At 42.1% G+C, this 18596-nt stretch overlaps 1 protein-coding gene across 1 annotated transcript; it reads right to left on the bottom strand.

Annotated features, from left to right (window-relative positions):
* Window positions 1-1656: 1656 nt before the first annotated feature.
* On the bottom strand, window positions 1657-18430 carry ptpn6 (protein tyrosine phosphatase non-receptor type 6; the record flags this gene model as incomplete). Its single annotated transcript, XM_034231640.1, is given in 12 exon segments — window positions 1657-1926; window positions 3773-3840; window positions 4168-4319; window positions 4410-4477; window positions 11207-11361; window positions 11674-11805; window positions 13626-13772; window positions 13960-14039; window positions 14134-14230; window positions 15127-15246; window positions 16222-16338; window positions 18247-18430. Coding segments are annotated over 12 exon segments (1417 nt in total), but the record flags the coding sequence as incomplete, so codon positions are not given.
* Between the last annotated feature and the right edge of the window lie 166 nt (window positions 18431-18596).

The raw sequence follows: 18596 nt of genomic DNA on the forward strand, positions 1-18596 counted from the left end.
GCATAAATACTGCACCAATTGTACAGTTTCTTTCTACCTCAGCTTTTCTTGTCAACATATTTCACTAAACATTACTGATAGAGTACAGACAAGGGACCACATGCCACTAAATCCTCTTAAATGTATGTTATATTTTCTGTTGATATCAAAATAAAAGGATTTGTCATTATATAACTTCCTGCATGAGACTCAATGTCACAAGAACCCAGAGGCAGATGCATTTAAAAGATTTTTTTTAAAAAACATTTGATTTATTTTTGATCTTGGAAACAGCAGTTTAAAAAACACTGATGGGATGAAATGGGTGTCTGAAATGCGGATGTGAAGAACATCAGACTGTCTGGTGGAAGACTCAATCAACTTCTGAGTAAGCACTGCGGCAGTCTTATCTGGGTTCCTTTAAAGGTGTTAGCATTTGAGAAAGGTTAACATTTCCAAATGAAAAGTAGTCTGCAGGAAAGAGAGAGCGGTTGGGCTGGTGAATTAAAATAACTGGTCTGAAAGGAAATTAGAATAAATGCATATAAAATTAAACATATATTTTATTTTTTGGGTGGTTTAGCGGCACAAAGAGAACTGAATGTAAAAGCGTATTAGAAATCTGACTGTTATCATCAAATTGCCTGAGGTACAGTTGAATTGAAAACCTTTTGCTTCTCTAAAAGCCTAATTATGAAGCCACTTCTGTTTATCTCCTGCTCCTGATGCACTTCTCTTTATTCATTCACAGCAAGATATTTGATATATCAAAGGGCCCATGTCATGCTTTTCCGGTTATTACCCGTCCCCTTGTGTGTTACGAAGGTTTGTCTGCATGTAAACGGTCTGCAGAGTCACAAACCCTCAAAGTACACCCTGAAGCGAGTAAAACTCTAACACAGAAAAGACCTGTCTGTGCTGCCCCAGAACGCCTCGTTGGAGATTTCTCATTTTCCATTGTTTGCTTCCTGGGTTCTGTGACGTGTGAACCTAATGGACCAATCCGTGGAGCTCCTCACACACCAGGATCCCTTGGCTAACTAACAGGGAGTCCCATTGACTTGCATAGAGCTCCCTGAACGCTGGTAATAGTAGAGTTGGGATGGCGGAGAAACGCTCTCCGCAGACCCATTCTCACAGCGTTATAAACCTTTTTCTTACTCAATATCAAGCCACACTTATTGTTTTCACTTCGGCTGTGAGTGTTTGTGTGTGCTCAGTTTCGCTGTATCGCGGACCCGGAAACATGTCCGCTCCTCGCAGCAGCGGCAAGCAGCAACGAGCCTCGCAACGTCCCGACCAATCAGAGCACACTGGGCTCACAGGGAGGGGGGGGGGGGGGGCAGGAGCTCCAACAAGCCGTTCAGGACTGAGAGTGAATACACATTCTATACAGAGATGCTGTGAGAAACCAATGCGAGTTTGGAAAATTGCACAATATAAATCTATTCTAGTAGACCTCAACAATGGAATTATGATCAGTGGAAATGGCCATGACGTGGGACCTTTAAGATAGAGGACTACAACGTTTAACCTAAAGCAACTTAAAGTAACGAAACATCAACTGTTAAAAAGCTGATGAAACAAAGTCTAATGAAACCATACATCCTGAAGCATCCGACAAATTAAAGAATGTTTGTTCAAATAACTGAAATACAGAAAGACATTTACACCACAAATTGCTCACACATGACTTTATTCTCAACAACGCATTCATGTCACACACCAAATGTAAACCGCTTATCTCTAATTTCACAAATTCTTTTTATGTTGTCTTTATTAAAATATAAATCCTTTACCAAAAGAGTGCCTGCATAAATACAACAACATGACATTAATAAAACCTTTTTCTATCTCTTCTTCACGGAGCCGCTTTTCTTGTCCGATTTTGACTTCTTCACATCCTTCTTTCCTTTGGACAGATTCTCGTAAAGCTCCTCCTTGTTTCTGAAAATGGAAGAAGAAAAAGCTGATTCATGTTTCCTGTATATCTGTATACACCAGGCCAACAATGATTGGACACAGCTTGGTTAGAAGTGATAGAAAGACGCAGGGAGGTTAATGAAAGACATTTAAAAACTCAGCCGACCATGAATCAATCACTCAAAGCTGACAGGCCACCATTCAGAGGTCCAACTGGGTCAAAGTGTGCAGTGTGCAGGGCTGAAGGGCTCACTATTGTGTGCCGTTTGATTTCCCTCCTAATTACTACTCAGTTCATAGTGTAGTCCCAGCTCAGGGGTCACCACAACACTTCTGTTGGCCATTAAAGCAGCACTTCACAGATTGTACACATGATGTTCAGTTTGCTCGTCTGTTGCTCTTGAGAGAACTGTTCAGTTGCAATAAAGAAGCTTGATTGCATAGGGCCAAATTAAAGCCTGAAACTCAGGATGTCCACTTCTTCGTCTTTATGGAAGTGCAACACTGATTAACTTGGGTGCCGTTTTGATGCACAACTGAGAAACTATTTATTTTCTCCACTATCACAGAGCGTCACAGTAGTTAAAGTTAAAGTCCTTTTGTTGTTATTAGTTCTTCTCACAAATAAAGAAGAGTAAACAATACAGAGCATTCAGAGCCACAGTGTGATAGACACACCAGATACAGTTATAACTCTCATTGGGGCAGAGAAGAGCAAATAAAACAAAGAAAGACAAACGCTCAGGTATATTGTGCAATACTGGCTGCTACTACATTTTCTTTTGACTTTGATTATGCTGCTACTTGTTTTCACTCCAGTTTTTCTCAGGGTTCCTATTTTAGTTTTGCTTTTCATCACAGTTTATTTCCCTGCTGTGGGGTGAATAAGGATGTATGACTCCGATTGCCTATCTGATGCCCAATCAGCTCCGACAGTGAGATGAAAGCGATAAATCACAGGGTTACGACTGATTTTGACCTCCATTGCCATCCAACACTAATACAAAACTCTACTGTGTTCACTTTTGATGGATTCGTAGGTCCACCTTTCATCGGTACACACTTTTCTTCTAATCCCTCTAGCATTTCTTTAGATATTTTGTTAGATAGTAAACATTTAACCAATAAAGGCACTAATTAAAAAACTCACCAAACGTGATAATGTGAACCCATGTACTCATTTTTGAGATATTTCAAGTGGTGGATCAACATACTTCTGCTCTGAGGGCTCCTTGTTGAGAGCACAGTACTGGTACTTTCATACACCGTGGAAAAGCCTCTATAGGTCATATAATAATCATATTCTACACAAAGGTTCACTTGTTAGCTGCATTTTTTGCATTTACTGCCAGTAGTTTAGTTATTGAAACTACAATAGTGTAAAACATATTTTCAGTGACTCAAATGAATGCGACATTTACATGTTTTGCTGTTTAGTCCCCAGGATGAAAAAAGATTAAACGTAGGTGGAGTTTAGTTGAGTCTACACCGTGTCTTCTCTTCAAGGTTAAACTGTCTGCTGATATACTGTAAGGCTGAATCTGTGTTTTTGCTAAGAAAGTAGGGCAGCAGTGTGAGGTTTAGAGGAGCCATGTGAATGTATTAAAACCATCCAATTCACACACACACACACACACACACACACACACACACACACACACACACACACACACACACACACACACACACAACACACACACACACACACACACACACACACACACACACACACACACACACACACACACACACACACACACACACACACACACACACACACACACACACACACACACACACACACACACACACACACACACACACACACACACACACACACACACACACACACACACACACACTCACTCACTTTGAGACCTTCCTGCTCGCTGGTTGGTGTTTGGTGAGTTGCAGATTTCCATACTCTGTCTCAGTTTCCTGGTGAAGAGAGAAACAGACAGAAATGAGGATTACTCGAGCACAGACAGGTTTTTTTTTATTATTATGTGGTTCGTTGTTTTCGCTCTCTAGGTCAATGTTCATCTTTCACAAGCTCCTCTCTGATAACGTATCATTCTGCTGGCTTTAAACTCCTCAGCTGTGGCGTTCAAATCAGCAGCCAAAAGTGCAAAGGCCTATTGACATATGTATCTCTGTTTTCTTTTCTTGGAACGAGTCCCTGTTTGCTCTGTATCAATCCATGGTTCAGCCACAAGAAACATTTATTCCCTTGTCCTCTCTCTGTGTCTTCTCTGTGGAGCTCACCATGGAGGCACAGTCTTTGGCCTTGGTGGTCTGAATGTACTCGGACAAAGCCAGGTAGATGAACTTGTACTGGGCCTCCGTCTGCACCATGCCTGAGCGCTGCTCTCGCACCATCTGGATGTATTTTGGGATGTCAAGTTCACAGTCCAAACCTAGAGAGATATATTACATTAGAAAAAGCTAAATAAACTGTGTATTTACAGTGTTTTTACTCAATACATTTACTAATATTTTGGTATTACCTATAGAGTCGATGGTCACGAGGATCATGTCGATCACTACAATCGTGCCTGTTCGACCAATTCCAGCACTGCACAAATACAGAGAAGAAACCAAGTTAATGCATCTTACCATCAATAAATCAAGACTTAAACTGAACATCATTAAATACAGATGAGGCTGACTGGATTTAAAGGGTAAGTTTGGATGTTTTTAACTGGGTGTTAAGACAGTACTCATATTTCAAATTCACCAGACTCAATTGACAAAAACAATAATTTAGCCTCACAGGAGTTGCTGGACTTTCTCTGCCTCAATTGAGCTGTTGATCTGAGGCTTATGCAGTCGTGGACCTGCATCTCATCTGCCTGCAAGGTTAAATGTCTGTTTTTGTCAGGGGAGTCTGGTGGCTTTGAAGACAGCATACATATTAACTTCAGTTCTCAGTGGAAAAAAATGTCTGATGCTAATGGAAAGCGATACAAATATTCGTATAATAGCATAAAGTTAAACTGATAGGTGGGTAAAATAAATGTTGCTGCTGCAGAACACTAGTTTGTTCCTGCGTTGATACATGTATGTTTCTCCATACTGGGTCATGCTTACTGCCGTCTACTGAAGGTAAATCACTGAAGATAAGTGCCTCATACAACCCCACTTGAAAAAATCCGAACTATGCCTATAAAGCAGTCACATGTCAAAAGTGGATTAGTTGTGTTAAGGGAAAGTATGGGACAGCTGTACAGCTTTGTGAAAATGCTTACATACCAAAAATACTTAAATAAGAGTTGTAATAATTGAAACAACAGGTTTAACGTGGCACAAGCCGCCTCAGTATCCGTCACATCACACGGAGGAAATTCCATACGGATAAACTATAAGTGGACTCAAACACTTTTGTTCAACAACTACAAATCTTAATCCTGAGAATATAATCATTACATTACATTACATTGCATTTAGCTGACGCTTTTATCCAAAGCGACTTACAATAAGTACGTTCGACCAGGAAGACACAACCTTGAAGAAAACAGAATCATATAAGTACATCAGGTTTCATAGAGCCAAAATATTTCAAGTGCTACTCAACTGAGTTTAGATAAGCCAGTCCTTTATTAGTATATAAGTGCTTTGTTAATAGTTCTATCGCTCGAAGTGGAGTCGAAAGAGATGAGTTTTCAGTCTGCGCCGGAAGATGTGCAAGCTATCTGCTGTCCTGATGTCAATGGGGAGCTCATTCCACCATCTTGGAGCCAGGATAGCAAACCCACGTGTTTTTGCCGATGGGAACTTGGGTCCCCCTCGCAGCGAGGGCGCAGCGAGTCGTTTGGCTGATGCAGAGCGTAGTGCACGCGCTGGGGTGTACGGTTTAACCATGTCCTGGATGTACGAAGGGCCAGATCCATTCGCAGCATGGTAAGCAAGTACCAGTGTCTTGAAGTGGATTCTAGCAGTTACCGGAAGCCAGTGAAGGGAGCGGAGGAGCGGAGTGGTGTGGTAAAATTTAGGTAGGTTGAAGACCAGACGAGCCGCTGCATTCTGGATGAGCTGCAGAGGTCGGATGGCACATGCAGGTAGACCAGCCAGGAGGGAGTTGCAGTAGTCTAGGCGTGAGATGACGAGAGCCTGGACCAGAACCTGCGTCGCTTTCTGTGTCAGCTGGGGACGTATCTTCCTGATGTTGTAAAGCGTGTATCTGCAGCAACGGGTTGTAGCAGCGATGTTTGCAGTGAAGGACAGTTTGTTATCTAGGATCACACCCAGATTCCTTGCAGTCTGAGTCGGGGAAACAACTGAGGTGCCGATGTTGATTGTTAGGTCAAGAGTGGGACAATCTTTTCCCGGAAGGAAGAGCAGTTCAGTCTTGTCAAGGTTGAGCTTGAGGTGATGAGCAAACATCCACTGAGAGATGTCAGCTAGACAAGCAGAGATGCGTGCGACGACCTGGGTCTCTGAGCGGGGAAAGGACAGAATTAATTGGGTGTCGTCAGCGTAGCAGTGGTATGAAAAACCATGCGGGCTAATGACTGATCCGAGCGAGTTTGTGTACAGGGAGAAGAGGAGGGGACCAAGAACAGAGCCCTGAGGGACCCCTGTAGTTAATTGACAAGGGTCGGACTCAGACCCTCTCCAAGTCACCCTGTAGGTACGGTCTTTCAGATATGAGGTGAGGAGGGAAAGTGCAGAGCCTGAAACTCCAAGTTTTTGGAGAGTGCGAAGGAGGATCTGATGATTCACCGTGTTGAATGCAGCAGACAGGTCCAACAGGATGATGACAGAGGAGAGGGATGCAGTTTTGGCAGTGTGCAGTTCCTCCGTGACAGCAATGAGAGCAGTTTCTGTGGGGTGACCTGCCTTGAAACCAGACTGGTGCGGATCCAGAAGGTTGTTCTGATTGAGATAACAGGAGAGTTGTTTAAAGACAGCGCGTTCAAGTGATTTAGACAGGAACGGGAGGAGAGAGACAGGCCTGTAGTTTATAACATCAGACGGGTTGAGAGTAGGTTTCTTTAGGAGAGGGTTTACTCTTGCCTCCTTGAGACTGTTTGGAAAGTGACCAGAAGTTAGAGAAGTGTTGATGAAATGGGTGAGAAACGGTAGAATATCAGGAGCGATAGTCTGAAGGAGGTTTGAAGGGATAGGGTCCAGAGGACAGGTGGTAGGGCGGGCAGAGGTAATGAGGGTAAGAACCTCACTTGGAGAGAGAGGGGAAAAGGAGGTTAGTGTGTTGGTGGAAGGAGGGTCTGGTGACCCAGCGGTGAGTAAAGGTGAGTCAGAAAAAGAAGAGCGAATATCATCAACCTTTTTTTCAAAGTGGGTAACAAAGTCGCTTGACAGAAGTGAGGAGGGGGGAGGAGCTTTTGGAGGGTCCAAGAGGGTGGAGAAGATGGAAAATAGTTTTTGGGATTGGAATAGGAAGATTGGATCTTATCTTGAAAGAAAGTGCTTTTTGCCTGAGAGATCGAAGCAGAGAAAGAGGAGAGGAGAGCCTGATAGGTTAGGAGGTCGTCACGGTGTTTGGATTTCCACCGTTTCCGCTCTGCTGCCCTAAGGACGGTTCTATTAGCACGCAGTGCATCATTTAGCCAGGGAGCAGGAGGGGACTGACGAGCCTGCCGAGATGTGAGAGGACAGAGAGAGTCCAGAGTGGATGAGAGAGTAGAGAGTAGAGAGGAGAGATTCTGCAGCAGAGTTTGAAGGCAGGAGTTGGAACGAGTCAGAGGAAGGGAGGGCTGAGAGCACCGACGAGGCAAAGGTAGAGGAGGAGAGGGAGCGAAGGTTACGGCGGAAAAGTGCAGGATGAGAAGAGATTAGTTTGTTATGTTTGGAAAGGGGTAGAGAGAATGAAATGAAGAAGTGATCGGATGTGTGGAGCGGGTTTACAGAGAGGTTAGAAGTAGTGCAGTTCCTTGAGAATATGAGATCAAGGACATTGCCAGCTTTATGAGTCAGTGGGGACGGAGACAGTGAGAAAGCAAAGGCGGTTAACAGGGATGTTAGTTCGTCTATCTTCCCCGTCTGGAGGTTGAAGTCTCCGAGAAGTACAGCGGGAGGGCCAGTTTCAGGGATGAGTGAGAGGAGATTATCTAATTCCTCCAAGAAGTCCCCCAAGGCGCCTGGTGGACGGTAGAGAACAACAATGGTTAACTGTATAGGATGGGTTACTGTGACGGCATGGAATTCAAAGGTGGAAGGAGTGAAGTTAGGTAGCTTGAAGAGGGAAAAGCTCCATTTGGGAGAGAGCAGGAGACCAGTGCCACCTCCTCTGCCAGTGGGTCTGGGTGTATGGGAGAAGGAATATGCAGTGGAGAGAGCTGCTGGGGTGGATGTGTTGGATGGAGTAATCCAGGTCTCAGTGAGAGCAAGGAAATCCAGAGATTGCAGGGAGGCGTAGCCAGAGATGAAGTCAGCCTTAGGAACAGCTGACTGGCAATTCCACAGGCCACCTGAAACTAGATGTTGGATCTCAGTGGAGCACGTGGGATAGACGAGAGCAGGCCGGTTATATCGATTAGGAGATACACGGGGCCAGTGATAATTGCGAGAAGACACATGAACAGGAATGGAGAAAATACACATGATTATAGCATGAGGGGCTAGAAAACTAAAGAAAAGAGAAATAAGACACCAGCTCAATCAGAGTAGGATTTGCCTCCTCTTTGCCTCCCTCGTGACTCCCGTAGGACTCCAATGTCTTTGTCAGTCTTACTCCCGCAGGACTCCAATGTCTTTGTCAGTCTTTGGCTGTCTGACGCTTAAGCTGACGCTCCAGGAAAGAGCTACCTAAAATGGACGCCTGATTGCTGAGTTCTCACAGCTGTAGGGGCACGCCCCTCTAATTAGTTAACTATCTACAGCTGATGGGCGACAATAGACTGGCCCTGCCTATATTATAATGCAAGATTGAGAGCTGAGACCTGTGAAGCAGGTTTCGCCTGAGCAGATCTGAGATTTAAAATCTCTCAAAAGCGATTTAGCCGTTTTAGCTACAATAACTACAGAACAATTATACAGAGTAGAATAAATGAAACAGAGAAGTCTAATTAAACAAGAATATAACTTACAGTGGTTGCTGCGTCAATAGGTAATGTCGTCACCCGGTCAGATGTACACTGAGTTCATCAGATTTTAAATGCGGTATTTAAATGCTTTTTTAGGTGAAAGATGACTGAGTCACGCGGTTGTACTTCACGCAATCAATAGACTGGCCCTGCCTATATTATAATGCAGGATTGAGAGCTGAGACCTGTGAAGCAGGTTTCGCCTGAGCAGATCTGAGATTTAAAATCTCTCAAAAGCGATTTAGCCGTTTTAGCTACAATAACTACAGAACAATTATACAGAGTAGAATAAATGAAACAGAGAAGTCTAATTAAACAAGAATATAACTTAAAGTGGTTGCTGCGTCAATAGGAAATGTCGTCACCCGGTCAGATGTACACTGAGTTCATCAGATTTTAAATGCGGTATTTAAATGCTTTTTTAGGTGAAAGATGAGTCACGCGGTTGTACTTCACGCAATCAATAGACTGGCCCTGCCTATATTATAATGCAGGATTGAGAGCTGAGACCTGTGAAGCAGGTTTCGCCTGAGCAGATCTGAGATTTAAAATCTCTCAAAAGCGATTTAGCCGTTTTAGCTACAATAACTACAGAACAATTATACAGAGTAGAATAAATGAAACAGAGAAGTCTAATTAAACAAGAATATAACTTACAGTGGTTGCTGCGTCAATAGGTAATGTCGTCACCCGGTCAGAATCATTTTAATCTTCTCTAAGGGTTATCAACTCACTTATCGTTCACTTAGTTCTGTGTCGTTTTTCACAACATGACACCAGTACAGATGTCTTTCCAGCACGTCACACATCTGAAGTTTGAGGATTTACGACCTTCCTGACACAGAGTGTGACCCGACATGAATAAACCAACATCTGGGAAACACATGGTGATCTCCTGCAAAACCTTTACATGAAAGAATGCCAGAGGTGTGACCAAGGCCTTATGTCTCTGCACTTAAACCTTAGGTAAGTCCCAATCCTACACTTTGAGTTTCAAATCCTAAACCAAGTCATAATGTATCTCTGTCTGTAATTGTCCACCTGCACATTTTTTACATACAGCAATTTTGATTTTGTTCACCACGAGTAGTTTGTATTAATGAATGAAATAATCTTGCTGACAGGCGCTAATTAACATAATTTCTTAATAGTTCAACTTGATTGGATGATTTTTTACGTTGGTCTTCTTATTTGTATTTCTGTTGTACCTATATGTTCACTTTGTTTTATGGGGTTTTATATTTCACATTTGATATTGTTGCATCGACTGTCTTACCTGTCAGAGAGAAACCATTATTTTATTCTATTGTTATTATCAGACATCTTACCTCCTTGTGTCCATTAACCTGATCAAATGTTATATTTTGCTGCATGTACCTTTTAAAGTTCTTAACAAGTAATCTGAGGGGAATTTCTTGTTGTTTGTTTTAACTTGTGATGTGTCATTTTGTAAAGCACTTTGAGCTGCATGTGTTGTATGAAAAGTGCTATATAAATAAAGCTTTATTATTATTATTATAAACCGAAAGAACGAGATCGCGGATACAAGCGGCCGAGATGGGTTTTCTCCGCAGGGTGGCTGGTGTCTCCCTTAGGGATAAGGTGAGAAGTTCGGTCATCAGGGAGGGACTCGGAGTTGAGCCGCTCCTCCTTCGCGTCGAAAGGAGCCAGTTGAGGTGGTTCGGGCACCTAGTTAGGATGCCACCTGGGCGCCTCCCTAGGGAGGTGTTCCAGGCACGTCCAGCTGGGAAGAGACCAAGGGGTAGACCTAGGACCAGGTGGAGGGATTATATCTCTTCGCTGGCCTGGGAGCGCCTTGGGATCCCCCAGTCAGAGCTGGTTGATGTCGCCAGGGAAAAGAAAGTTTGGGGCTCTCTGCTGGAACTGATACCCCCGCGACCCGACCACGGATAAGCGGGAGAAGATGGATGGATGGATTATTATTATGTTGGATTGATTAAAACAAATTTGATCAGAAAAATGTCAACTTGCTAGAAATAAGAAGTATTAACGCAAGGTGATTAAGGGAATGATAGCAGCGAGTTCTCTGCTAAAAACCTCTCCACAATGAGCAGTGTATACGTATATATATACCTGTATATCTATATTATATTTACTTGCACTATTATCTGTTTTATCGGGTTACACTGTTGGAGGAGCCTGTGACCTAAGATTGTCATTGTCATAACTACACTGTAGCTATGCACAAATGACGATAAAAGCCTTGTGATGCTCTTCTCTCCCCAGGTGAGTCGCACCTGCAGTGGATGACCATGGGTCCAGCGTCGGGGTAGACTTCCTGTTTGGAGTTCACCTGACCGAGGAAACTGAGGACGCCGCCGGGCTCCTGAGGGACGCCGTGGTCCGGCCAGCTCATGTACTGGTAGTGCCAGATGGTGCGGGAAACATTCGGCTGGGAGAGGAAAACATTATGGGGTTACGATTATCAAGCACTCAAATCCAGCACCAGACAGTCTTGCACTAATGTACATTCCCAAAGATATTGAAGTGACTGTTACTTTTGTATATATTGATTGTTGTGCTTTTATTTAGGTCTTAATGTGTGCATATGTATAAATGTGTCTTTGATATATAGGTATATACATATTTGTTTTTGTATTCGGGATTGTGGGGAACTGTATTTCGACCTCTCTGTCTGTACACACAAACTGAAAGATTGACAATAAAGTTGACTTTGAAATCAAAGAGGGTGTTTTGAGGTTACCTTGTTCACAAGAGCGATCTCCAAAACTCTGATCTTGTAATCTGTCGCTTCTCTCTCTGAAGTCAAGGTCACCAGGAAGGAGCCGTACTCCTTAGCGCTCTGAAGGTCGGGCCAATACGGCACACATTTATTCTGCACACAAAATAAAGAATATATAAAGTCAATTCTAACATATCTCCAGGGAAATGTTGTTTGAGGGTTTTTGTGGATTATTTTGAACGCTTTGCATATTTGTATAATTTCTTAATCGGAACCTCTTGTACTAATGTAGATGTAATGTAATGTTGTCTTTCTTATTTTTGGAACTTTGTGTGTTTTAATATGTTGCCCAAGCTCACCATGACACACACTGATTATTGTAAAGGGAATAGGTTCTCTCAACTAAGGACCCTGAGTAAAAAAGTGTTCAGAAAGATAAAACTGAAATCAGATCAGCTCTGATTTATTTATATCATCTGCCGGTTCATTCTTAAAAAGAAATGTCACCTACAACAATAAGGAAAACTGCAACTAGTAACAACAATGAGAGCCATTTGATCTAAATATCAAAAGATGATGGAAGCCATTGCAGTGACGTAGGCTGGGATTTATATTTACAGTGTGCTGCATACTCCATAAAATACAACAGTGTTCGATAGGAGTATGTTTCCAAAACATGCGTGACTTAAAGGTCCCATGTCATGCTTTTCCGGTTATTACCCGTCCCCTTGTGTTACGAAGGTTTTTCTGCATGTAAACGGTCTGCAGAGTCAAAACCCTCAAAGTACACCCTGTAGGGAGTAAAACTCTAACACAGAGAAGACCTGTCTGCTGCCCCAGAACGCCTCGTTGGAGATTTCTCATTTTCCATTGTTTGCCTCCTGGGTTCTCTGACGTGTGAACACCCAAATCAACAACAAATGACCGGATTGGCCCAAATGGACCAATCCGCGGAGCTCCTCACACACCAGGATCCCTTGGCTAACTAACAGGGAGTCCCATTGACTTGCATAGAGCTCCCTGAACGCTGGTAATAGACGAGTTGGGATCGCGGAGAAATGCTCGCAGACCCATTCTCACAGCGTTATAAACCTTTTTCTTACTCAATATCAAGCCACACTTATTGTTTTTACTTCGGCTGTGAGTGTTTGTGTGTGCTCAGTTTCGCTGTATCGCGGACCCGGAAACCTGTCCGCTCCTCGAAGCAACGAGCCTCGCAACGTCCCGAACCAATCAGAGCACACTGGGCTCACAGGGGGGGGGGGGGGGGGGGGGGGGGGGCAGGAGCTCCAACAAGCCGTTTAGGACAGAGAGTGAATACACATACTATACAGAGATGCTGTGAGAAACCAATGTGATTTTGGAAAATTGACAATTTAAATCTATTCTAGTAGACCTCAACAATGGAATTATGATCAGTAGAAATGGCCATGATGTGGGACCTTTAAAAGTGGGGTAGGTAATTTTGGAGAAACCAGCTCGAGTGCGCTAGAATTTGAAAATACACAGCGGGAAAACACACACGAGCGCGCACATGACCAATGAGGGCACGAGATAAGTTTGTGCACAGATGGAAGGCTGACAGGCAGGTAGGCCATCCAGTTACTTTAGCCGGGCCGGCTCAGATGATTGGTCGTGCTTTTTACAGCCCCACGGCTTCCACTGATGATGTGTTTTTATGGATTTTTTGTCAAAGCACTTCAGATATTCATTGCTATCGGGATGTTAAGAGCATTCCATGGGATATAACAAAAAGTGTATCTCGAGCCGGTTTCTCAAACTTACCTACCCCTCCTTTAAGGAAGGGATTTCCCTTATTAAATATCAACCAGATATTTGGGCCTTTTTAGCGTTTCATGCTTTCAGTTCAAATGATTTTCAAGAGATCCGACACCTGGGTGGAATCTGGGAAAAATATAAACGCTGTCAGTAATTCAGAAAAGACACATCATGTAAAAACCCTTAATACTGACCCGGCCTTTCTCGACCTCTCGTGTTGTCATGACGATCACCCTGGTGTTCTCCTGCCACACCATCTGCCAGAAATCGTTGACAGTTGTTGCTAGGCAACCCTGGGTGGCGATGTAAACTTTAGGTTTGCTGCTCTCCGACAGTTTGTTCTGGGTGAAAACAACAACAAATACAGGAATAAAGGATTGTGGGAAACGGTATTTTGATCTCACTGTCTCTACACACAAACTGAAAGATTGACAATAAAGTTGACTTTTAATTTGAAAGAATAGTAAACATTTCTGAGGATTATTGTTGTTGGGATTTTGTCGTTTTTTGTGTTATTTTGAGACTTACTTTCACGTAGTTGGCGTTGATGTAATCTGAACCCACGACCTCGGAGTCCATGTCCTGCAGGGCGACCCGGGTCTCGTTGACTTGGTTAAAGAAGAGGAACAATTGGTTAATGTCAGCGATCAAAACGTCTCATGAGATTTGGTTAATGAGGAAGATTAAATGATTGAAACTCACAGGGAAGAATATTCTTGTATCTGTTTTTGCTCTTGTTTTCTGGCCTCTGACCCTCCTCTCGGCTCTTCTTCACCTTCGCCTCGAACTTTTGAAGAGCCTGGCGGGACAAAGAGACGACTGTATTACACTAAGTGTGCCCTAAATTGTTACTAATAATATATAGTATGTGTATTTTATACTAATTGTTTGCCATTAGTATATAAGAGAGGAACATATATGACAGTATTCCATTCAAATCAAACTATGACTCAGCAACTACCAATAGTGTAAAGTGTCCACACTGAAGATTAGACAGTTAAGCAATTAATGGATCAGTCCTTTGTCAGAAACATCGTGATTTTGAGGCGTTGTTGTTGTTTTGATAAATGTCTTGTATCATTAACTAAACGTCTTTACATTTTGGACCACTCTAGCAAAAAAATGAAGTAACGATTAGCCTTTTTTTTTTACAATAATCTGACATTTTGTAGGCTAATTAATGAGAAAAACATCTAGTCAACAATATTCTAGTTTAGGAAAGTAGTCAACACCACCTGCATTTAATAAATAGTAAAATAAGGTATAAAAGTAGCTCTTTAATTTAATGTCATTCTGGTTTGTTATGTAGTGTTTTAAGTATCATTTCTCTTCCAGTGCACCCTTTACTCAAATCCTGCTGTGACTTATTACGCAATCTCCACCGCCACACGATGGTAGCATTGCACCTGTAGTCCTCCACAGTCCCTGAAGTCAGGAAGTGACTTTATACACACTCAATCTGTCCTAAAAAGTCTGAAGCATACTTTACTTTCCCCCACTTCAGAGCACTACTGTGGTTCTTGTATCACAGTCAAAAGCATCAATGTTGTACGTCTCGTTTGTTTTTTTGTATTTCTTCACCTTAAAAAAAGGAGTAGCTCTACTCATCTCATTGAACCTGTATAATGGCAATAAAGGATTATATCTATCTATCTATCTATAGGAAACATGACTAAGGCTGGGGTCAAATCTTACGTCAAACTCCTCCCAGAATCCGGCCTTGGTCTTCTCGCCCTCCTGCGGCTGCTGCGTCAGGTCCAGCTGCTTCACCCGGCTGTCGATGTCTGCCGCGTTCACCCGGGTGGAGAAATACGGCTGCAGAGAGGGGAAGAGACAGAGCATGTTCAGATTGTTTATCTTATTTCACATCACATATTATTGTTATTAACATGGCTGTTTAAAGGTCCACTGTTATACCACTTTGTACAAATGTGCTTTGAAAAATACTGCTCATGCCAATAAAGCTTCTTGGAGTTTGAATGAGAGAGAGAGAGAGACCAACTCAACTTTAATGTGATTATTCACAAAAAATATGTATTAATTACCTGGGCTGTTTTTATTTATTCTTTATTATTCTTCATCTATCTTTTATTAACACAAAGACGATACTTTTTGTAATTACCTGGGCTGTTTTTATTTATTCTTTATTATTATTTATCTATTTTTTATTAACATAAAGAATATACTTTTAGTAATTACTTGGGTTATTTTTCTAATGACTATGTTTAGGATTCAAGGCACAGATATTTGTATGTATACTGCATATAACAAAATGTGATGGTATATCTAACAAAGTACATGTATGGTCAAAATAGGTCGAGATTACAAATATATATATTACATTACATTACATGTCACTTGTTAGACGCTTTTATCCAAAGCGACTTACACACTCAATACTGTGGGCAATCCCCACAGGAGCACTTTGGGTGAAGTGTCTCACAACGACATGCTGACTGCAGTGGGGTTTGAACCTGTGCTCCCCCGCCACTGCACCACAAGCCATATTACCATACATGGACACACATACACACACTGTTATGTAAATTAAATCTTGTGTTCTTGGCAGTACGGTCTAAAAAATGGTAATAAAGCGGATTTGACTCTGAGCTTGAGCGAGGGAAACATCTAATGAATAACACAACACCACCTTCAGTAGGTCAACAGAGCTGTGAGCAACGTTTCCTATCCGTGCGCTGCTGAAATAAATGACCTGTTTGCGGTTGTTTCACAGCGGACTGGCGCTCACTCTCATTCTGACATCTGTTTTATCATTCGGAAAATATGCACCTGTTTGAGATGCACCCAGTTCCCGGAGATCTCCTCGATGCCTTTACGTTTGTAAAACTCCACCAGGTCTGTGAGCGTGTCGAACATCTCTGAACCGCCCACTGTGTACCTGTCGTTCTGCACACACACGGAACACATGACTAGTCAGGGAACACACACATCTATGTATACGTTGATTTGATTGGAACAGATGACAGTTATAAACGCTGGAGCTGGAAAAAGTGCTATTTAAGATCCACAGTCGTTAGGCAGGAGGAAATAACACAATAATACAGATAAAGTAAGTGCAGATAAACAATACATAAGTAAAGACTTCAATTGTACTACATGTCAAGTTAAAAAATACTTTAAGCCATTATAGGGATACATAAACTGGTTATGTTAGTAATAAAGTTCAAAAGAGAAAAAACAAGGGTGCTTCAATAAAATAAGAAAACCCACAATTTGTGCTTTTTATCAAGATGTAAATGAATTAAAAATAATATAATAGAGCGTTTTGTGACACAGACTTTCAGCCAACACTTAAAGTATTTAATACATAGTGAGTTTGATTGTGATTGACTTCTATCCAACACATCAATCCAATAATTAAAGAGTTTTACTGCTGATAAAATGAATGTGCGTTGTGTAAAACACACGTTTACTGATGTATTTGCTTAGAGCTGAGTACGGTTTGGAAACTGACCTAATCTTCTCCACACGCTCATGAAAAGCCGTTTGTGATCGCTCAGCTAATTTCAGGATAATCTGCGGCACCTCGGCGCCGCACACAAACAATGGCTTCCATTTAAATGACGTCTGAGCGGTGTTTCCGACGACGGGTTCAAATAAACAAAATGCAAAAGCCCTGGTGCTGACGGAAAGACGCAATCTATGGAAATGAGTTTCAGAGGACGGCTGTGTGACCTGCTGCGAACATCATAACCACACATTTGATAAGAGTTACTGGTGAAAATCTAATATCACAGATTCTTTATCGTTTCATGTCCTGAGCGAGGCCAAAGGTCGTCAACATCAGGCTCTTTAAATATTCAGAAAGTACTCAAAAATTTAATTTAGAAGGCAGCTTTTATTCAAATTCGAGGCAAATGTGGTCGATATTTTTAAATGACAGCAGAAAACATATTTTTAAACAAAATAGTTAGAATATTTCCCACTTTTTTATTATTTGATTTATTCATTTATTTGCATTATTTTATAGTATTTGTTTTATTCTGTCTTACTTTTATTAATAGGGTTTTTACTTTTGGATTATTTTATTGCACTTGTATTTCTTCCCCACTTTTACTGGTTTTAATGGAAACATTTGGATTATTCTATCGTGACATGCTTTAACTAAAAATGAATGTCTTAGTTTTAGTTTTTCTTGTGGTGTTTGAAACGTTGATATGTTTGTTTATACAAAGTAAAACTGGGCCTGACATTTATAACCAATAGAGTTGAAATATGAGAAAAAGTATTGTATTGCATAAGACAGGGAACTGAGTACACATTTCAGAGTGTACTACACAACTGTGGGAATACCCTGCAGTATTTCACATGATGTCAAACCCTATTTCCATGCACCCGTTATCTTGCATGGAACACACACACACACACACACACACACACACACACACACACACACACACACACACACTGTTGAGTATTTCCATTATATATTTTATATTCTACTACATTTTGGAGGAAAATAGTGTACTTTTAGCTACTTTTGACATTTAAAAACCCATGAAATGTTTTATGATGCGGCACTGTGCTGTACTGAAACATTTTTGGCTAAACATTTTACTTAAATACGATTTTGAAAACCCCCATACGTCTCCAACCAGTACCTGGTTACACACTTAACCACACACGCACACGCGCAACACACACACACACACACACACACACACACACACACACACACACACACACACACACACACACACACACACACACACACACACACACACACACACACACACACACACACACACACACACACACACACACACACACACACACACACACACTCTCCCCTACCTGACACATGATCTTGATGTGGGACACCCTCTTGGTTCCCGTCTTGCTCGTCTCCTCCGTCAGCACCGACAGGACGAAGTCTCCAGGTTTGGACAGAGACTCTCTGACCAGGAAGGTCCCCGGGTCGTCCCGCACACACAGCAGCTTCTCTGCATTGGGCCCTGAGAGGTGACCGTGGTACCACCTGAGACACACACACACACACTGCTGTTATACACTGGGTTCACGTCTCTGAAGATATTCCTGCCCTGAGACACAGTTAGTTGCTGCTTTGTGGTGCTGTAACCTGCAGAAATTCAATTCAAGGCTTTATTGTCGTTAGCACATTAGCTATAGTGTAGATATGGCAA

Source organism: Gymnodraco acuticeps, unplaced genomic scaffold (assembly GCF_902827175.1).
Source record: "Gymnodraco acuticeps unplaced genomic scaffold, fGymAcu1.1, whole genome shotgun sequence".
Taxonomy (NCBI): Eukaryota; Metazoa; Chordata; class Actinopteri; order Perciformes; family Bathydraconidae; genus Gymnodraco; species Gymnodraco acuticeps.